General features: G+C 47.6%; 1 protein-coding gene across 1 annotated transcript; it reads right to left on the bottom strand.

The window, feature by feature from the left end:
- Positions 1-457: 457 nt before the first annotated feature.
- On the bottom strand, positions 458-20,746 carry BEND3 (BEN domain containing 3). Its single transcript, XM_006777209.2, has 3 exons — positions 20,691-20,746; positions 20,019-20,221; positions 458-6,225 (listed from the first exon to the last, which is right to left on the bottom strand). Exons 1-3 carry the CDS (start codon positions 20,725-20,727, stop codon positions 3,976-3,978), a joined length of 2,490 nt encoding a protein of 829 aa, XP_006777272.1. The 5' UTR covers positions 20,728-20,746; the 3' UTR covers positions 458-3,975.
- Between the last annotated feature and the right edge of the window lie 2,145 nt (positions 20,747-22,891).

The following is a 22,891-nucleotide window of genomic DNA, read 5'->3' as shown; positions in this document are numbered from 1 at the left end:
TTACTTTTACTATGAAATATTAACATTGATGATTTGTAATTAGCCGAAGGGTGAGAAAATACAGGCATCCTTTTGTTATCAGTTAATAACACCTTAGCTCTGAGGAACTAAATCCCATTTAATCCAAAGGGAAAAGCAGCTCTGCTGGCGGGGCCTCAGGCGGGGAGCGCTGGGCACCCAGGAAAGATAAAGTGAATGTACCTCCACCATGTGTCCAGGAAGCAGTCTGTGTAGAAACAGGCTAGGATTTATTAGTTGACTTCTCAGTCATTCAGCTGTGACAACTGAAATCCTGTGAGCTACCGCCCCGACACCCTAAGTGTGGAAGCCCCAGAGGCTGGGGTGCCCCAAGCATTCATGCCCGCCCCCCCCAGCAGTGAGGAGGCCGCAGAGAAAGACAAACAGACCAAGAAACGTCTTCCCTAAGGAAATAAGATGTTGCGAGACCATATTTTTTCTATTTTTAAACATTTTATATAACTCATAAAACAGTGCTTGTATAAAAATTCACACAAAGTTGCTAGAAAGCATACAATTTCCAAAAAGGTCCTGGGTTTTTGTTACATTCAGTTTTCTAAGGATGCACTCAAATCAATGGTAAGATGCAGACATTATGTGATAGTTCATTATCTTTGGTAAAACTATGCTCATTATTTTGTCTCCTCACAGTATTAACTCTGATATCCACTTTGTGCAGGGTCTGCTATCACTAGGATGTCAGAAAAACATTAAGGCTGGATCTACGCGAGGCAAGTATTTCCAAATGGCAGTAACAGCCCTTGGCCTCCAGCCCCACTTCATATCACCTAGCTACACAGGCAGGGAGAGAGCGCAATGGGCTCCAATCAGGGGTCTTGAAAACCCCCCTCCCCCATTAGGCAAGAGGCAAACGTTTTGGGGAAAGGAGGAAACTGAGGCCATTTCTACAGGAACCCGGTGCCATGCTGTGGTCTGGTCAGGCCAGTGACTCTTACCATTTAAACAGCTAATCCATTCATCACTCAGTAGATCCCATTGGTGGGTTGATGATTGCAGCTGACATGATGCCCCTCCCCCTCAACTTACAGAAAGGAAGGTTCAGGGCTGACACGGAATGGGGAGGGGCACACTAACACCCTCGACACAAGACACGACTCTATTCCCTGTCAAATGGTTGCTGTCATGTAGACACAGCCAAAGTGAACTGAAGCAGGATTAGAACACTTAGTACATTCAGGACTACCTTCATACATTCTTTTAAAAGTTCCTAACACAGAACATGAGGGACGCTACCACCTACCGTGACTTGCTATTTCACTTAACATCAGAATGTGTCTGTGCTAACTCTTTACTTCTCCGGATACAAGGCAAAAGAACACCCCGAAAAACAAGTGGAAACCAAAAAATTTAGATAGGGGGAAGGGATGTGCCAACAGATTTTATGGAAAACATTACATTTCGAAAAAAAATAAGTAGTTTGTACTTATATTGCTTCATGTAAAAACTGCCCCTGAGCCCACCTGCATGGCTGGGGAACTGAGGGCACCACACAGGCCACAGGGCCTGCATTCGCTTCCGGCCGACAGTCCAGAGGGACAGCAAACAGCTCCCAGAGTGTGGCCACCTCTCTTCACTGAAAGGGACACTAAGATGGGGAGGGGGGGCGGGGAAGAAGCCCTACACAGGAAAGGTATAAAAGGAAACCACCCAAATACAGTTTCCAAAAACATGATCTAGGTTACGGAGACATAGCTCATCCTTAGAACCTAGAACCTGTTGATTTCTTTAACGTGGGTACATAGGGTTTTAAAAAATGATTGTGCTTCTGAAGTTGCAGGGTCACATTCCACCTTCTAGAAAGCAGGACAATTTTCACATGGCTTGGAATCCTCTCGGATACATCCTAGAGACCAGAATGAATTCCTCGGCACTCTCCAACCAGCAGGGCTGGCGGGCCAGTGCCACTGCCATCTTTGGGTAGAGGGTAGGGCGTGTGTGTGCATGTGAGTATATGCATGCATGTGTGCATTTGCGTGCGTGCATTTGTGTGTTTGGGAGACTAAGGCATAGAGAAAGGCGCAGGTGAGGGGGCGTGGGGTGAACCTCCTGGCTGCTCCACTCCCTTCTTCTTTCCAGGCACAAAGAAGTTGAAGTTGTTTATGTAGGTCCCCATCACTCATTTTTTAATAAGAAATGTGTGCGTGCACGTGTGGGTGGGAGAGTCATTAAATTCCTGTGCATTTCTAAATTTCAATAATTTAAGACTGCAGTTTCGACAGAAATAATCTGTAAATGACATTTAAAAGCAAATTTAATAAAGCTAGGTCAACACGTAAACATTGTTCAAAATCCTGTCATATATATTAAAACAAACAAACCTGCGGGGTGCAGGCAAAATGCCATCCTACAGCCACCGGAACCGAAGTCCTTGTCAGCTGTATAAAGACAGTTCACAGATTGTTTCTGTTGCTCCTGCATTTTAAGGTAGCCAATATCTAAGCCACAGGGTTTTATGACTACCCTGTGTGATTCATTCATGTTTCCAGGTTTCTGGTATGATGCATTCTGTTTGAGTTCTAGACCATTTCCTTTTCCTCTTAGGCATTTGGCCCCCAAGTCAGGTCCATAAAAGTATTGTTTTCAAGAACTTCTAACTACTGGGGAATTTCCTGGTCAGAACTCCTGGAGAACATGCCACTGGCCTGAAATAGTCTGACCTTCCCAACCAGTGGGAAGAGAAGAAATGTCACAATCCTAGGCAAGGGGCCAAGATGTAGGACAGCAGGGTCTTCTAAGGAGTCTGAGGGGGGAGCTCTGAGTGGACCCTGGGAAGGGACATGGGAGCCCCATTTGAGATGACCTGTGTCCTTCCAATACCAGGCATCCTCAAGAGGACCTGAGAGTTTGGGCCTGCCCTGAGGAACAGGATGCATACTGATCGGAGGAGCTAACACGGAGCTGTGGTGAAGTCGCCATACGGCTCCCAGAACCCAGGTTTTGTACAAATACACACACAGAAAGTAAACAGTTCGTGGTGAGCCCAAAGGGAACCGTCCTTACATCAAACAAGATGCCAATTAATTCACACACTGTTCTCCAAGGACATGTGTCGGCCCCTCCAACCAGCCTCCTCGTATGGAGAGGGAAGGGGGCAGTGGAAGGACACAGCTCAAATGACACTGTGAACGTGTTCCCACGTCTATCTACATTCATCTCATCATCATCATCCAGTGTTCTTGTCTACAGAGAGTGAGCACAGCATCCTTCCCACCCAGCAACGGCGAGCAGGCCGGGCCACGAGGAAGCCCCTTCCTCGGCACTGCAGCGGAGGGAGGGAGTGAACGTGGTCAGGAAAGGTGTCACGCCACCCCGTTCCCTCCACTGCCATCCAAGGGGCATCCTGACCCTTCAAATTCAGAGACAAAGACAAGGTCAGTCAGCTCGGCCTCTATGCCCCCGAAGCTATTATTAGCCACCATGCAGAAACATGGCTACGCTAAAAATTTCATAAATCTGAAACCACCTTCAAAAGAAATCCCAGCGACTGAAGTCATCTAACAGTATTTCACCATGAACATTTAAAAGACTTCTTTTTCCCCCTAAGCAAATTGGCCCCCAGAGAGCCCAAATGATCTCTTAAAAAAGGGTTTCCTTTTAATTAAAAAAACAATTGATAAAAATGGAAGATGTAAAATGTGGGAAGAGGAATAAGAGTTGCTGAATTTGCGTTTCAAATTGAGAAGGGGAGGGCAGCCAGGAGAGAGAAGCCTGCTCCTGAGGCCACGGCTCTCACAGCTCAGCCATCCCCTAACTGGCTGCACCCCTGGGGAACTCGGGACACAGGTCGGAAGTAAGAGACCAAATGTAAGGCTTCGTTCTTGTGGTTGGGTGGGTGTGTGTGTGCAAAAGTAGTAAGCCACTTCCCACTGCCATAAGGTGCGTGTCTGTGGATACCATACACGTGCTCCGAAGGAAGGCTCAGGCCCCAGCGTACCGTCACTTCTCCACCTTCTTGGCTTTCTTCAGGATGTCACATTTTTTCCTGTTGGGGCGGCGGCATCGCTCGTCGATGCTGGGGATACATTCGTAATGCCACACCTCCTCCATCTTCTCCACGGGGTACACCGCCTCCACGTAGTGGCGGATGAGTCTGAGCCGCGTGGGGTCCAGCTGCTTCTTGTTGCAGGCCCCCGAGTGGTTGTACTGCAGCCGGAGGTTCTCGGCCGTGAAGAGTTCGGGGAAGAGCCTGACGAGGAGCCGCGCGGCGAAGTTGCCCACCGAGAGGCTCTGCTGCACGATCTCGCGCACCTCCTTGTCGGACAGCAGGTATGGCGAAGGCACGGGGAAGTCGGGCGAGGGGACCACCAGCTCGTCCAGCGGGATCTTGCAGAAGTCTTTGCTACTTCTTTCGGGGGGCAGCGGGGGCCCCTCAAATTCCTCTCGGAACCTCTCGGAGTTGACTGCATAGCTGGCCAGGTCCCTGCACTCGGGGCCTGGCACATGGACCTTGCGCTGCTGCTGGTAGGAGCGCCTCTGCTCCGTGTCCCGGCGGCGGCAGCGCTCGTCCAGTTTGCCCACGAACTCCAGCGTCCAGACGCGGTCGTTCTTGGCCCGGGGATAGAGCAGCTGCACGTAGTGGCGAATGAGCTTGATGCGGGACGGGTCCAGCTGCTTCTTGCCCAGGGAGCCGCTGCAGTTGTACTGTTTGCGCAGGTTCTCGTGGGTGAAGAGCTCGGGGAAGAGGTGCACCAGCAGGCGCGAGGCGAAGTTGCCGATGGACAGGCTGCTCTCGTAGATGCTGCGCAGCTGCTCCTTGCTGAGCAGGCAGTCGCCGCCAGGCACCTCGAAGTCGGGCTGCGGGACCTCCAGCTTGTCGAAGTCAATGGGCACCAGCCAGATCTTCTTGGACCGCCGGCCGGGCCGCTCGCCCTCGAAGCTGTCCTCCACCTTGATCACGGAGATGTCGTCGGGCAGGCTGGAGGAGTCGTAGCAGTCGTCCCGCGGGGGCTCGCCCTCGCTGCCCCCGTCCAGCCCCAGCCCCTCCAGCTCGTCGTTGATGCGCTGGGCGCACTGCTGCAGCCAGGCCTCCTCCTCCTGCATGTCGGGGAAGTAGATCTCCGTGTAGTTGCGGATGATCTGCAGCCTCTGCGGGTCCAGTTCCTGCTTGCCACCATCCCCGTAGCAGCTGTACTGCTCACCCAGCTTCCGGTGGTCAAAGAGCTCGGGGAAAAGCCGGTGCAGCAGGAAGACCGCGAACTCTCCGGGTGAGGAGGCTTCGTCCAGGAACTCGGTGAGGTCCTGCGTGTCCACCACGTGGTCCGAGGCGATGGTGCTGCTCCGATCCAAGGACAGCGCCTCCTCCTGGTCTTTGTTGTCCAGGAAGTGGCCGGGGTCCACCTGCTCGGCCTCAAAGAAGCCGGCGACCTGGCCCACCGGCTGGCTGTCCTCCATTTCCCTCTGGGCCCAGAAGCGGCTGAAGAAGTCGTTGAGCTGAGGCAGGCACTCCGCCTGCCACACGGCCGTGTCCTTCACGGAGGGGTAGTAGACCTCCACGTAGTTGCGGATGAGCTGCAGGTGCAGCGACTCCAGCTTCCGCTTGGCTGCGAAGCCGCAGGCGCTGCAGCCGCGAGAGAAGTCCACGTCGCTGAAGAGCTCGGGGAAGAGCTGCACCAGCAGGCGGCAGGCCAGGTCCCCGCCCGACAGGCTCTGGTCCACGATCTGCTTGAGCTCCGCGGCCGTCAGCTGGTACTCGGGGGGCGGCTGGAACTTGGCCACCATCTCCGTGGGGCTCACCTGCTTCTTGATGCGGCTCACCTCCAGGGACAGCAGGTCCACCTTGCTGTGCAGCTGGGACATGCTGGAGGAGAGCGTGTTGAGCATGTAGAACATCTTCTGGAGCAGGAAGTAGATGTTGGGGTCGCTGTCGGTGGTGGCCGAGGCCGCACTGCCACTGTCCCGCTTCTGTGTCTCGTTCAGCAGCCGCAGCGGTGAGGGGCTGTTGCTGGGGTTTCCCTTCTCTAAGAGCTCATACGTGCTGAGCATGTCGCCCGCGGGGGGGTTCTTCTTCTCCATGATCTTGTGCGAGATGCCGTACAGAGGCTTCTTGTAGGAGAGAGTGGTCGTGTCATGGCAGGGCTCCTCCTCACCCGGCCACGCAGAGACCAAGTGCTTGCCCCTGCCGGCCTGCTCCCCGTTGCCCTGACAGGGTGAGCTGTTCTCCCGGTTCCTCATGCCTGCTAGGAGCGCCTGGAAAACAAAAGGTGTGTTAGGGGATGTTCCGACTTACTACACTCGACACAGGTCTGTGCCACACACACACAGGGAGCACATGAGGAGCCGGTTACCTTGCCCTGGACTCACTCTGTCCAGAACGCACCACGAATACAAACACGCGTCTCAGTGTAAACCTGTTCATGCCCCCTACTTCCCGAGAGAGACTGTGACTGGACCCAGAAGGCTGCGAATTGCTGCGGGACACCAGCGCTGGGCTTCCTACCTAGGGCCTGACAGGAGACACAGCACCATGGCTGGCAAGACCGGGCAAGAACCCTGATGGGGGTGGGAGGGAGACCATGGGAAGGAGGAGCTCCCGGGCAGGTGACCTCACTGACCGCAGCCTCAAGGCGAACAGGCATTTCCATGTGGACAGCTGAGATGCCCGGTGGTGGGCACAGAAGAACAGGGTGTAGACAGTGGCAGTGAGCTGCCCACTCCACCACCGCCTGGCATCACATCTTACCTCGACTGGAAAAGGGCTAGCCCAGATGTTCCAGAGCCCGTGCTACTGAGAGTCCATGAAATGATGGGGCCTCCCAGGTTCTAAGTTTTGGTCTCCCTGTTGGTCCAGCAGCCCTTCTCAACCCGAACTCCAGGAGGAAAGGAAGCCCCACTGTCCTAAGTCACCCACAGTCTGTAATGAATTAACATGTATCTTATGCATCTAAGAAGGGTACTTGCTATGAATGATCCACTTTGCTCAACAGAGGTCTGTGAGAGAATTAAGACTTACCAACGAAGATCTGAGGGACGGGTTCCTCCACTCCCCAAGGATGGTACACACTGAAGGCCCCTTGTTGCCAGACACCCAAGGAAGCTCAAGATACTCTTTAAGAACCTCAAAGCTGGACTCCACACCCCACCACGGGACAGACATCACCCTGACCATTGGGAACCCAGGGTTCTCAGTGCTTTCATCAGTAGTTTCCCCACTGCCAGGCCCTGAACATTTCAAGAGGCTTATTTACATACATGTGGACAGGCGGTTTTTGAGAACGGTTCAGAGGCAAGTCAGTGGTGGTGCTGGCTCAGTCTACCATGTACCATACACAAAAATGAACTCAAGATGGATTGTGGACCTAAATACAAATCCTAACTTAAAATCCTAATACTTCCAGACGAAAACATACGAGAAATCCTTTGTGACCTTGGTTTAGGCAAAAATCTCCTAGAATACAAGCACAATCCATACCGTAAGAGAACAAATTGATATATTGAACTTCATCAAAATAAAAAATTTCTGCTCTTTGAAGGACACCATTAAAAGAATGAAAAACAGCCTAGAATGGAAGAAAATACTGGCAAATCGTTTATCTGATAAAGGACTTGAGCCCAGGTTACTTACAGTACTCTCAAATACAGTGATAGACAACTCAATCAGTTATTTCAACAGCTACTTCAAAGTAAATATATAAATGGCATATACGCACATAAAGGATGCTTATTAATAAAATGCAGATTAAAGCCACAATGAGGCGCCTCTTTCCCGCTCCGAGATTCTTTCCCCTTCCCCACGTGGGACTCTGTACTTGTTCTTCAATAAATTTCCACCTTTGCTATACCAAAAAACACAAACAAACAAACAAAAAACCCACAATGAAATGCCACGTCACACCCACCAGAGTGGGTAATAAAAAAGACGATAAAGAGTCCTGGAGATGAGGTGAAGGAACCGGAACCCTCAGACACTGCTGGCGGGGACAGAACCACTTCGGGAAATACTTGGTACTTCCCAGAAAGTTAAACATACATGGACCATATGAACCAGGTATTCCATTCCTAGGAATTTACTTACCAAGCAAAATGGAAGCACAAGATCATATAAATACTTCTATGCAAAAATGTTCATGGCAGCCCTATTTGTAAATAGCCCCAAACTGGAAACAACCCAAATTTTTATTAGCATGTATATAGACAAACTGTTATATTTGTACAAAGGAATACTACTCACAATAAAACTGCTACATCATGATAAATCGAAGTAATTATGCTGAAAGAAGCCAGACAAACAAGAGAGACCATACTATAGGATTCCATTCACATAAATTTCTGGAAAATACAAACTTATCAAAAGCGACAAAAAGCAGATTAGAAGTTATGTGGTGTGCAGGGAGGATGCAAAAGGGCAAAAAATGTAATGGTAGCTGATGATGGATATGTTTATCTTGATTGTGGTGACGGCTTTACTGACATACACATGTCAAAACTTACCAAATGGTACACTTTATGTGCCACTCATTGTATTTCAGTCCTAACTTTATAAAGCTGTTTTTGGCAAATGTTGAATTTGACTCCAAAATGTATAGGAATATATTTTCCAGAGTGTAATCAAGCAAAAAAGCTCATTGGCAAGCACTGGTGGCTGTCAGGACAGCAGGAGGGTTGAAGCTTTATAAACGGTTCACGTCCACAGACATGCCTGTGCCCGAGGCAACTGCGGGATGGACGGGATCAAGGTGCATCCGAAGGAAAACGTGGCTGGCTCAGCCGGCCCGGCCAGGGCTTCTGAAATGCAGTCCCTGGAGTCTTGCTAGAATGCAGATCCTGATCCCTGGGTCTGCGTTTCGAACGTGCTCCGGAGTGGGCGTTGGTCCTCTCCAGGGCCCGCTCTCCGTTTTCCTCATCCAGGCAGATTCAGTGTCATTTCTAAACCTTCCGATAACTCATGCCGTATCAAACAGCATGTGAGGTTTTTCCTCTTGCAGGGCAAGGAACAATTTCAAGAGGCTGGGGTTACAGGGGCAGGTGAGCAACATGGTGTGAGAAGAGGTAGGCCCAGGGTGAAAACAGGCCGCGAGGTCACATTATCATAAAACCTTGATCCTTCTAAACTTCCATGCTATTTTCATTTAAATCAATCAACTACTTCCTTGACCCTCTTAGATAACAAAATAATGACTCATATTATAGAGAGGTTAATTTTTCTCTGATATCTCTGTTGATAACCATGCCAAAGAAAAGCTATTTTACTCTCCTAGGAACCTGACGATATAGGAATTCTTGTGTTTTAATTATCCCACAGAGCTGCCCAATACTTTCTCAGGGTTCATCTGTCTAAGCTGATGAAGGGTCAGAGGCACTGGCCCCTCCTGTACCTCACCCCCACCCCTCCCCAAGAGCACAGGAGCAGGACATGCTGGGTTGGGGAGCCTGCCCCTGCCCTACTCCCTCCTGGGGTCTCCATCCTCATCCAATAGCAGGATGGTTACCTGATGGGAGCAGGCCATTCCTGAGTCTACCCCCAGTGCCAAGCACAGTGCCTGGGACACAGAGAAGCTCAATGAATGTCAGTTAACCACATACAAGGAAGTTTAAAGCAGAGCAAGGGGTTCTACCACTCTCAAATACATGCTTAAGACAGAGGAGCAGTTCGGACAGGCCACTAGCGTCATGAATAACTTGACTGTAGAGGTGAAAGGAGTGGGTAAGTGTTCAGCTCAACTGTCATGCTGTCTGCCCTCTATGTGACCTTGGTTACATTACATGACTTTTCATGTCTCAGCTTCCTGTGCATAACTCAGGGATAAATAATGTACCGGTCTCGTGGGGTTGTGAGGACTTAATGTACATAAGTACTTAATATTTATTATTACAATATGATTATTATTTTGTTGTTGTCATTAATCCTTACCCAAGGACATTTTTTCTATTGATTTTCAGAGAGAGTGGAAGGAAGGGAGGGAGGAAAGGAAAGGAGGAGGGAAGGAGGGAGGGAGGGAGGGAGAGATGTGAGAGAGACACAATGATTGCTTGCCTCCTGCAGCACCCCACCTGCAACCCAGGTACGTGTCCTTGACCAGGAATTGAACCTGCGACCCTTCAGTGCATGGGCTGATGCTCTAACCCAGTGGGAAACACTGGCCAGGGTTATGATATTATTAAATAACTAGTAGCCCTGCACACGAAACCATGCGTGAGGAGCTCGCTGCTGCTTGCCTGAGCTGGCTACCCGCCCACCGCCGCTGGTAGCTCTCCGCTGCTTGTAGCTCGCTGCCCTGCCCTCCTGTACCTCTCCCCGCTCCTAGCTCGTGGCACGCCCTCCTGTAGCTCTCCACCACTTGTAGATTGGTCGTGATGTTACAGCAGAATGGATAATTAGCATATTCTCTATTATTATATAGGATGTTACTCCTAAGCCAGAGCAGAGGTAACCCTATGGGCCTTTTATAAAACTAGTTGTAATGATTACTCTCTACTGGTAAACAAGAGAGCTTGCCTACAACACCAGGAGCAGGGTAACTCACTCACGGAAGGTGCATCTTACAGGTCTGTTTGCCAGGGGAGGAGTACAGGACAACTGAGCTAGAGGTGGAGTTTTAAGCTCTTAATATATTTTTTGTTCTGCTATCTGGCAGAAAGCAAAGGAATAGGAAGGAGGAAAGGAAGGAAGCCTCCCCGCCCAAATACACGCATCAGAAACTTGGAAAAAGGAAGGGATAGAGATAATTAGAAATCTTACCCCTAATGCAGTGTGTTTGGAACAGTGGGTCATGACCCATTAGTAAATTGGTGCAATTGACTTGATGGATCATGACTAGCATAAGAAAGAGGGAGGGGAGGAGGAAGTATGAAAGAAAATTGAATAGAAAATACCACAGTGCACTGTGCATGAATTAAATTCGGCAAAGTTTTGTTTCATTTCTGGGTGTAGCTACATAATTACATGTAAACTCATATATGTGAGCTGTATTTCTCTGCAAGATTGATTATGGCTGTGGGTCACTGTTGAAAAGCACTGCCCAAATATATTCAAAGTGCCTTATGTGCTCATTCCTGCAGACTGTAAATTAGATTTGTAGCAACTTATGCACCTTAAATTCTATTATACCAAAATAACTTTGGCGGTCCCATGGATCATGAGATAAGTAGGAGGTTTTACCAATATAGAGAAATTTGAGTGTGCCACGCCAGCACGGCCAAGGGTGAACCTGAGTGGGGCGGCTGAAAGGCTTAGAAAAGACAGACAAGAGAATGAAAGCTGGGTCTCAGTGGGACGTTGCTTCTCTGAGAGACAGCGACAGTGCCCACAAGCCGTGTCTTTATTTTATAGACAGATTCCACGAGGCAAAGTAAGGGCATGACCAAGATGTTTACAACATTCTCGTGGTTTTCAATCCTACTCACCTACACACACCTGAACTCTAAAACTCAGGCATGTGGGGCCATGTGTTTGGACCATAGGTTCAAGCTTACAACGATAGCTGTTGGCTATAATTGTGCTGGGAGGGCCCTGCCCTCCAAGCTGGGACTTGTACTGTGCCTGCAGTCGAAGGCTTGAACCTGTCCATACACTGTAGCTGCTCCCCACATTTGAGTCTGTAATCCCATCACTAAAGAAATCATAACTGCATCAGGAATGATTTTAGCAACAATGTCTTTGTTTTACAAGTGACTCCACTAATATTTTTAAAAAAGATTCTGTGAAGAGAGATCACCAGAAACCCACATGCCAAGCAGCAAGAGTACAGGTTCTAGAGCAGCGGTTCTCAACCTTCCTAATGCCGCGACCCTTTAATACAGTTCCTCATGTTGTGGTGACTCCCAATTTCACTGTTACAAATTGAACATAATTAAAGCATAGTGATTAATTGCCGGGAGCCGGTCCATCCTTGCTGTTTCAAGGGACCTGGCATATATGGCATACTGTTCTTAATATATTTGCTCACCTTCTTGGCACTATGTGTTTTAACCAAGGTCACCTCTCAGAGAAAGGTTGTTTCCCCAGGTAGAGATTTTCCCCTGACGTTAGGGAGGGAATAAAACTCCTTAACTAAGTGCCAGGTGGGTAGTTAATCACTTTAACTACAAACAATCATGCTTAAGCTACATAATCTTTACTCCCTGGAATGGAGATAAGAAACGCCCTAACCTTTGTAATAGAAATTGACAGGATTAAAATCAACTGGTATAAATACGGATGTAACAAGACAATAAACGGCAGAACTTCTCTGGAGATCCAGACCAGAACTTGGCTGGAGATCCTGGCTAGGCTGCTGATCAACTGAACGCTGTCTCCGTGTCATTCCTTCTTCGCCGACTCCGTCTACACCTTTGGGGACCCCTGGACCTGCTGGGGTTGCACCCCGGCATCTGGTGCCCGAACAAGATCCCAGCAATTAATCACAAAAACAATATGTAATTATGTATGTGTTTTTCGATGGTCTTGGGCGACCCCTGTGAAAGGGTCGTTCGACCCCCAAGTTGAGAACCGCTGTTCTAGAGGGAGATCTGAACAAACCAATCCCAGGCTAGAAAGTAAGCAGGGGGGAAGTTTCTGGGTGAACTGTTTGAATACCAACAACAAACAGACGTCCTCTGACTCCCCTACCTCCCCACAGCAGGCAGAAGGCCAGGGTACATCGAAACTGGAAATCCCCCCTATAACTCTCAATATTCAGCCTCATTAATAAAAACATTTCAGTTTCTACCAAGCATGTTAGGAACAGTGCCACCCGCTGAAACATTTTTGGCTAACCTGCTTGAATAAAAAATTAAGTTTGAGTCCCAGCAGAGGGCAACATTCCTCACTCACAGAGACCTCGGATACACAACTCAACACAAAACACAACACCAGCACCAAAGAGAAGGTTCTTAGGCATCTCCACAGCGGTGACCTGTCAATTCAGTGCTCCAATGAACTCCACAAATGCTGACAAGGCGACGACGGGCTGGCTGCTCTGGCAGCCGCTGATACAATCTCTGCTCAGCTGTCTAGGAGTATCAAGAAATCTTAAATCTGTGCTACTTGGCACTGGGTGTCTGGCTGACACACTGTTCGTGATTCTCCAAGGCTCATCTTCCAACCATATGGGAACTCGGCAGCAGAGCTCAGGCTAGGCAGTGCCAGCATCTATCCTGGATTTGATCACCACCCTCAGACTCAAGAGGGAATGCCCAAACCTCTCAGCTGGAGAATCTGAACAAAAAGGTTGATGCTGGGTTGCAGGTGAGGGGCAAGTAGGCTACTTAGGGGAGATTCCACGTGTCTGTGCTCAGCGACATCGCAGGGATTGTGTCACCATGGAGATGCTTTACGGATTAAACAGCTTTCTCAGGACTTCAAATCCAAGAGCAGTCACTGATTTCAGTTCAACGAATGATGAGTTGCTAAATGGTGCCCAGAGAGTCAGCAAAGTGGAACACCAAGAAAGCAGCATGCCTTCGAGAGAGCGGGGAGTGGAGCATTAATGCGGCGTCAAGGCAGACGTGTGAAACGCCTCCAAGTAAATGAAGCAGGAGTGACGCTTACCTTTTTCATTTTCAATAGAATGTTTCTTCTTCTTCATATCATCATCATCATCATCATCAGTTGATCAACTACTGTTTAGCAATAAGGTATGGAAGAACTCTCTACCCCACAGAGCCAGTAAACAAATACTACTGAGTGCCCAACATCTGGCAGGCTCTGTGCAAGGCCATGGGCACACAGGGAATGAGCCAGACACAATCTCTGCCCTGGTGGCTTTTCCCTTGGGGTCATCCTCACACTGCCAAACAGTGTATGGTGAGGATCAGGAATGATGCCTGAGAAAATAAGAATCTGGACAGAAAAGGCAACCACAATGGAAATGAGAAGAAAAAGAAGGGACAGCAAGGTATCAGGCAGGACGTCCTCAAAGGCTCCCCACAGCACCTTATAACTACCCACAGCCCTAGAGCCACCTTGGTGTAAGTGCACAGTTCCCAATGGAGCAGGCGTGGCAGTGCTGACTTCCTGCACCTCGTGAAAACAGGAACGGCCATAATTCCTATCGGCTATGGCTGTTGTAGAAACCATTCTAAATCCCCAGCTGGTCCCACAGTAACTGACACGGAGGAGGTGTTCAGTACATTTGCACTGAATGAGATGGCATCTTTGTTCTCCAAAAACAAACCACAGTGACACTTTAGGATAAAAAACAAACATTAACAAACGCCCCCAGGAGAACAAAGCTAACTTCTGCCTGACATACAGCTATTGAATATTGCCCCCATGTCCATGAACAAAAAGATGATTTCCAATAAAAGCGCTGGCTGCTCACCTTCTACATCTGCTGTGTTTGGCTATGAAGCCTTTTCCAGCAGAGGTGCCAGATAAGGCTTTATAGAGCCTTTTGTTAAATTTTTTGAGGGAGCTTTTATTTTTCCTCTTAGTATTGTACTAAATGTCACTCATGAACAAACAAGTCATCGGCCCTGATGAGTCTGCATGTGACGTACCTTTAGCATCAGAGTTACCACTCAAATTCTCCCCTCGTCACCTTCCTCCCCTCCCCTTGGGTTTGGGGAAGAAGACAGAGGTGGTCTCCTGTGCTCAGACTTGAATGGTGTTCAGAATTAAGGGTGCTCGGGCCTGGGTGTCCTAACGGGCATCAGATGGCTTCCCTTGGAGAAGGCAGTTGAATAGTGACCACAAGGGGTGGAGTTGGATATGGGGGTGGGGGTGGGGGCAGTAAGTAAACAGTTCTGAAGGCTGGCATGGGTCAGGCCCTGTGCTGGGCTCCTTACATGGATCTCAATGACCCACACAGGAAATGCGTGAGCAGTATCATCCCTCATCACTATGTAGGAACCTGAGTCTGGCAGGTCACTAGTTGGCCAAAGGCCCCATGGTGAACTTCCCCTTATCTGACTCGAGGATCTCAGCTCATTCTGCTACTTTGTGTTCCTATAGGCTGGATAGGAGCAGGTGGGGCTCACGCCTGGACGGGGAGCAGGGACCCGAGTGTCCCAATCACTCTACACCAGGAACAAGGCTGCCCCACCGGCATCCCAGCACTTTACTAACTTACACGCCTGAATTTTCTCATCTGTCTGGTGAAGATATTAATCCTCTCATCACTAATTTATTATATGGATACATGAAATAAGGAATGGTATTTGTCGAGTAGGGACTCAACTGTTTTTGTTTGTTTGTTATTGTTGTTTATTACTTTCTAAAGAATTTTTATTGCATTTATTGGGGTGACACTGCTTAATAAAATCATATAGGTTTCAGGTGTACGAGTCTACAATACATCATCTGTATATTGTATTGTGTGTTCACCACCCCAAGTCAATTTGTCAGTAAATCAGGAGCCTCAGAACAACCCATCGATTTTATGGAATTATAGTACATGTTGATTTTTCAGAATGGTACTAGTCCTAGTTCAGAGTGAATAGTCCTTTATCCTTCTCCCCCTGAGTTTCCTCTGATCCTTCTTACATATGTGGTGGCAGGGGTGGAGGTGGAGGTAAGGAGTGTGTGCAGTAATCAAAATCACTCAATATATTCTTAAAAACAAAAACTCTATAGCTCATTCTAGCCTTGCTTATTTAACAATATACAAGGCCATGTTGAAATTTCAGGATTGTTGCTTTAAGGATTACTGTGCTGTCAAACTTAAATTTTATTCAACTTACGGAAAAACTAGAATTTCTTAGCATCATATCCATGTTTGTTGCACCTAGGTGGAGCTTCTGAGTTTTGTACTGCTTCAGATTTTCATAAATAAAGTGTTTTCTCTAAAAAAAAAAATCATATTTACCCCCCTGTGCTCCCTTCTACCTCCCCCCAGTACTGTTACTGCACTTGCTTCCCATCTTTTGATGATTGCTTGTTTCCGCCTCCTGGTGCCTCTGGTCTCACCCTGTGAAGACGGTGCTGAAGAAAGCGGCACACACTCCTTACCTCCACCTCCACCCCTGCCACCACATATGTAAGAAGGATCAGAGAAAACTCAGGGGGAGAAGGATAAAGGACTATTCACTCTGGACTAGGACTAGTACCATTCTGAAAAATCAGCATGTACTGTAATTCCATAAAATCGATGGGTTGTTCTGAGGTCCGCAGGGTCCTGAGGCTCCTGATTTACTGACAAATTGACTCACACAAAGTTTAGAAGGAAATACTGCCTTGAAATCACAGGACACCTTTCTACACAGAGCTCAAGAGTTTCAAAAGGTTTTACTTACATATATTCTTTTTGCAGAACAGGAAGGGGTGCAGGGAGATCAACCTCACTTTATATACACTAAGGAAAATGAACACAGCTAACACCCAAAATAAAACCCAGGAGTAAACATGTCTTTTCCTTGCCAACATCTAATGAATGAGAACTATAGCAATCCATTGCAAAGTAAACGTATGTGACCAATTAGAATATGTAAATTGGACCAGTCATACTAGAAATATTCAAACATATTTTGGTTCCCTTTTCTCTGAACATGTCAGAATTCCCGGGTGGTACCTGAAGCTTGGGCCTGATAAAGCTGAAACCATCACATCACTCATGTGATGTGCGGGCATTCCCTCCACTGTGAACCTTGTGGGGTGTTAGCCCAATACCAGGTCTTTTCTGACTTGCTTCACATGCTGAAGGATTCAACTAAAACACAAATCATAAGCACCTTCTCTCGATCTTTCTGCTCCAAGAATATGAAGATGCTGCCTTCTCTATGATGCCGAGAGAACAGAAATTTATTGAATGAAGGCATAAAGAGTGACACTATTTGTGTCCACGAAGGCCTGAACGCGGGCTTCACACGGTCAGAATTCCTCCTAGATGTGGAGCTTGCTGTTGCTCACTGTGGTGAACTGTTGATGAGAACGGCCACAGCAGTTGCCCCACCCTGTGTGACAGCCTCTTGGCAATGGGACTTGGCTGCTCCTGCCATCAGGGGTGGGATCTATTTTCCCACCCGGGCACCCAGGTTGGGCCACATGACTGACTTTGACCAGTGGGACGGTAGCAAACGTGATGCAAGCAGAAGCCTGATGAGTCTGCAGTCCTGAGCTTGACCTGTCTTGCTTCCAGGAACTCTTCCGTGTCATGTGAACAAGCCTGGACTGGCCTCGGGGAGGGTGAGAAAGTGCACAAGGGAAGCTGCAGTCCTCCCTGCCAGCCCAGGGGCAACCCTGGATGTGGGAGTGAGGTCATCCCAGACCACCTTGCTCCAGCCATGTCAGGCCAAATCAGGAGAACTACCAGCTGACCCACATAATTTTGAATAAAATGGTGGTTGTTTTAAGTTTGGGGTTTTTTAGGGGGGATTGGGGGGGAGATGGCATACAGCAAAAGTGAATCAATAGGCTCAACTCAGTGTCCCACTTGAATTCTGGCTTTACTCACACACTTGAAGGGCTTTGTAGGATTTTAAAAAATATATATTTTTACTGATTTCAGAGAGGAAGGGAGAGGGAGAAGGAGAGAGAGATAGAAACATCAATGATGAGAGAGAATCACTGATAGGCTACCTCCTGCACACCCCTTATTGGGGATCGAGGCTGCAACCCGGACCTGTGCCCTTGACCGGAATCGAACCCAGGAACCTTCAGTATGCAAGCTGACGCTCTATCCACTGAGCCAAACCAGCTAGGGAAAGCTTTGTAGGATTGACCATAAGCAGATGACAAACAGAAGAAAAACTTTTAGGAGCTCCTTAGGAGCTAACATAGTGCTTCTCAACACTTTCAGAATAACCTTGAGGAATCCAATCTAGAGAACACTCACAGAGGGGCCCAGGTTTACTTACATGGATGGTCCTGGGGTACTGCTGTAATAGTATAAAAGTGCAAAACACCTAAATACCAATCATTAGGGGAAAGGATAATAAATTATGGTTTAAAGTAAGACATAAGAAACAGCAAATGGTTAAACGTTTTTCAAAGAAACTATTCTACTATCTTGTAGCTTTCATTTGCCATAAAAGGTATCTCAGCAGACAGAAATCTGAGATTTAATCTGTAGTAACTGCTTACTGCACTAGAAACTGCCACTCACACAGGAAAATTTCCCCAGGGTAACAAGGTATGCAGCCAGTGCTGGTTTTAGGAAGCCGGAGTCAAGGGTGGGATATTTCTAATCAATCCTTTATTTAAAATAAAAAAAAAGGTATAAAGAAAGGTATAAAAAATTCATGCAGGTATTAAAAAATTCAACCTATTTTCTGGGCATTATAGATCTTTAAAAATGTATTGCTCAAGTATTACTCATGATAATAAAAAAGTGAACGCAGCTCAAATGTCCATCAACTGGTATCTTTACACAATGGACTATTACTTGGCCATAAAAAGAAATGAAGCACTGATATCTGCTACAGCCTGGACGAACTGAAAAACATCTGCTACGTAAAAGAAACCAGATACGAAAGACCACGTATTCTATGATTCCAATTATAACAAATGTTCAGAATAGGCAAATGCAGAGACAAAAAGCAGATTAATGGTTGCCAGGAGCTAGAGCACGGGGAATAGGAACTGACTGATAATGGGGACAGGATTTCTTTGTGGGGTGATGAAAATGTTCTGGAATTTATTGCACAACTATATGAACATATGAAAAACTGCTGAATTATGCACTGTGAATTAGTAAATTGTATAGTATATAAACTGTATGTCAACAAAGCTCTTTTTGGAGGGGGGACCTAGATAAACAAATTGATAGGTAGATTAAATAAACAAACAAACGAATAGGTAGGTAGGTAGATAGGTAAATAAATGTATTGCTCAATGTTCCATGATGTGGGACGCAGGTCAGTACTCATTATAATGTAACGTACACATGTGTACTTGAATCCTGGTGAAAATCTTAACTTCACCAGTTTGCCACTCAAAGAATCGTTTTTACTTACTGAAGATTCAGTCTCTAAAATCCATAAACGCCCAGTTTATTTGGAGCTTCCCTAGCATCTCATAGTAGATAATGAAAATAAACCAAAAATAGTCCCAGGATGATACCCCATGGTGTTCTGGCTCATGATAATGAGACGTGAAAATGGGGACTCTTTTGGACAGACATGCAGAAATTGAAGTAACTGTCTGGGTGCTCCCAAAGAGGGTGAGTTAAGTATGTGTGTGGGGGGAGGGGGGGGGTTGGAGAATTTGGAAAAATGTTCTGAGTTTGAGGTGTAATCTGCTGACCCATGGGGAGGCTCACTGACAAGATATCCCAGGGGACCCCCTTCTTGTGTCCCTCCCCAGTCTTCACTGTTTTTTGTTGTTGTTTTAAAAATATTTTTTTAATTGATTTCAGAGAGGAAGGAAGAGGGAGAGAGAAATAGAAACATCAATGATGAGAGAGAATCATGGATTGGCTGCCTCCTGCACAACCTACACTGGAGATTGAGCCCGCAACCCGGGCACAGGCCCTGATCGGGTATCAAACAGCAACCTCCTGGTTCATAGGTCAATGCTCAACCCCTGAGCCACGCCAGCCGGGCTCAGTCTTCACTGTTTTGTGTACGTGTCTTATCTCCCATGTGGACTACAGGCTGCTAGAGGGGGCCATTATGTCAGTTCCACTTTCTCAGAATTTAGCAGAGTTCAATATAACCGGCAGGTGACTAAGATATAAAACAAATGCATAAAATAGGAATAACAGTTATGACATAGAAGAATTCCCCACTTTGCAAAAATGATTCACTGAACAGTTTCTTTAGGCAACGAACTCCCATAATAGACATAAAAGATGAATTTGATTTAGGAAAAGACCTGCTAACCCTTGGCACTTTCCCAGGAATCTATGTTAAGAGTGCACCATGGAAAACTAGACTTGCCGTCAACAAGTTCCTGCCTTCCCTGAGAGCAGATGCTGCGAAGACTCCTTGCCCCCTCTGAACCCAGACAGACAAGATTCCAGTTAAGGACACTTTCTAGCTAGACACTCAAGCCAGAGAAGGGACAGCTGAAGTGAAAGCCTCCTCATGCCCAGGCGTTCAGGCGTTGCCCAGATCCCACGAGCAGAGATTCAGCATCTTATCAGAGGGTTAGCACCCAAGCAGGCACAGACAGGGTGTTCCCCTACCTCGGGAATCAGCCGCCGCCTCTTCACGCTGGAGACAGAGTCTGGCTGGCCCTCGCTGCCCGGCTGCTTGCGCTTGCTGGAGTCCTGGAGGGTGGTGAAGACACTGTCTAGAAGGTGCTTCTCCGAAGACCTGGAATTCACTGAGCAGTCCAGGGCAGCATCCTCAGCCTCCGCCTCCACTTTCACAGTGTTATTTTTTAGAACTGTGGCAGAGGAGAGAGGGATTCAGCGGGAGAAGACCATGGGTGGCTCAGAGATCAGCAGGGTCCCCCCAGCGACAGGCTGTTTGTGGGCCGCCCTTCGACACGACCACTCAGATGATCAAATCTAGTCACAGTAAAACTGCACCTTCCAACCAAGCAATTTTTATCTCACCAGACTAGTGCTACACAATAAAACCCCTTCCAAGAACATTTTGTTCAAAACTGGTTTTAAAGTCTTTTTGGAGGGTGGGGGAGAGAGAGGAGGTAGAAGGAAAGAAATACTACCTAAATGATGCTTTTAGAAAAAGTAACTCTGGAAAGACACATAGATAAGGTGCATGGGTACCAGGGAAGGGAGACGTTTCATTGCTTTTTTATTTTGTATCATTTTATATTTTTGAACCCTGTGAATGTATGACCCAATAATAGTATTAAGTTAAAAATAATTTTAATAAGTATTTGTTTTTACCTTCTTCTACATCTTCACTGAATTCAGCTGAGTTCATCTTCTATTCCACTACATGAAAAGACAAAGACAAAGTCTTGATTTATTGTTTGATTTATTTCTTAATTTTCCCTCCCCAAAGGAAATTCCCTTCCCCTCCCGACTGGCTCTGGATAGTAGAAGGTTAAGCCCACACTGCTCAGCGGCGTCATGGAAAATCGCATCCTCTTATTCTTGTTTGCAGTTGCTCCAAGCATCCAGGCCTTGTGCGCACCTGCTGGGAGCGCTTCTCCAAGACTCTATGTGGGCAGAACGGGTCTCCCAGCTCCGCCTGAGAGCACTTACGGAGCTAGGGGAACGTCACTGAAGAAAAGCAGTCTTTTGTACAGACTCCAGTTTAAATCATCTGTGAGTCCCTGCTTTATAAATTCCAGCCACAAAAATGAAAAGGCTGGCCAAGGAGGAAGCTGTGGGTCCTGCGGACCGAGCTGAGGCCTTAGGACTCCAGGTGGTCCCAGGAGACCTGTGCTGCCCGTCAGCATAGCCACCGGCCAGGTAGCTACTGAGGACTGGCCATGTGGCTGGTCCAAGGGGAGACGCACACTCTGGATTTCAAAGACTTAGTTCAGCTCCAAGAATGTAAAATAGCTCATTAATAATTTTGTATATTGATTACATGTTGAAATGCTAATATTTTTGATTTATTGGGCTAAATTAAATACTTTAATGAAATTAATCCCATCTTTTTTAATGTGGCTACCAGAAAGTGTTAAATTACATATGTGGCTTGCATCACATTTTTATTGGATGGTGCTGGTCTAGCCTTCCCTTCAGAAACAACTTTCCCTTTCAGAGAAAGAGGTGCTGTGGATTTTTATAGCTCTCGAGTTCCACATAATCTGTCCAAACCCTTCTTTTTAGTGACGAGGGAATGGGGCGGGCAGGATGGAAGGTGCCCTGCATGGGTTTCAGGGCCTGGTGCAGAGCTGGCCTGACTCCCACCGCCCCAGCTGGAATGGGAGGGACACCATGGTTAAAAGCACTAGTACGTCTCTGAGACGCCCCAATTCCCATACCAGCACGCCCGTAACAACAACAGGAATATGTGAGGTAGTGCAAAAGAACACACGTGACAGCCTTTACTATGACATTGGGGAGCTGTGGCTCCCACAACTGACGGACGGCAAATATCAGTCTCACTCTGGTGAAGGATCAGGAGAACAGGACTAAGGAGCATTGCTCAAGAAATTTCTATAAGGAAGCGGGATGCCACCTACAAAGTCCAGTAAACCATGCCGAGGAGCTGGGGAAGGGGGTGTGGTCCCGGTTTACACCAGTTTACACCAGTGAGTGGAGTGCTGGGGGCTGGGACAAGACAGAAGGAGCAGCTAGGTGACCTGGGCACAGCATAACCTCCAAATTCACTAGTAACAGCCCCGCAGGCACAGTGCTTATGATGGGACGCACTCCTCTGGGCGCGCCACACAGCCTTATGACAGGCACATCCTTCAATCCCTGCCCTGCTCATTTTCAGAGGAATGAGTAAGAACATTTAAGGTTTATTTGAAACTGAAATTAACACTACAATAATTCCTACTTACCAAAAACTATCATCTCCCATCGGGAAAACATTACACAAAGGTGATACTGAGGGAAAATAAACTGTAAGTAAACTTCGACAGACCAAGAATGATTTTGCCAGCGGTGATTTCTAGCAAGTGCACCTCCTCGGTATCCCAGGCCCATAAGCCCCGTGCTTGATGACATCACCTGCTCTGGGCGTCTCTGAGGGAGGCACCGGCAGGCAGGCAGGAATTTCCCATTTGCAGGTCCAGCCCACCACCACTGCATTTCGGGCAGGAGGGTGACCAATGGTAGGCAGAAATGCAGCCTAGTCAGGGGGCCCTCAAGGGGACGCACTTCAGGCTTCACCCGAAGGCCCGAGTGTGGCAACTGCCCTTGGAAACCTGCCACAGGGTCATATAGCCTAGGGCAGAGGTGAGAGCAGCAGAGCAAATGGGAAAATGAGAAAATGCTGGTGGAAGGGGTACACTATACAAAACAAGCACATTCTGGAGAGAAAAGGAGGGAGAGGGAAGATGATTTATTTGGGGTGGGGGTTGGGGGGGTCAAAGTGGAAGAAAACCACAAAGACTCTGGCTAAGTAGAAAGCTTTAAGAGGAGGAGTAAATCCTTGAAAAGAAACAGGAGCCAATGAAGAAAAC

This window comes from Myotis davidii, unplaced genomic scaffold, assembly GCF_000327345.1.
Source record: "Myotis davidii unplaced genomic scaffold, ASM32734v1 scaffold68, whole genome shotgun sequence".
In the NCBI taxonomy this organism is placed as follows: Eukaryota; Metazoa; Chordata; class Mammalia; order Chiroptera; family Vespertilionidae; genus Myotis; species Myotis davidii.
The sequence above is the reverse complement of the archived record's forward strand: the minus strand, read 5'-3'. Positions and strand labels throughout refer to the sequence as shown.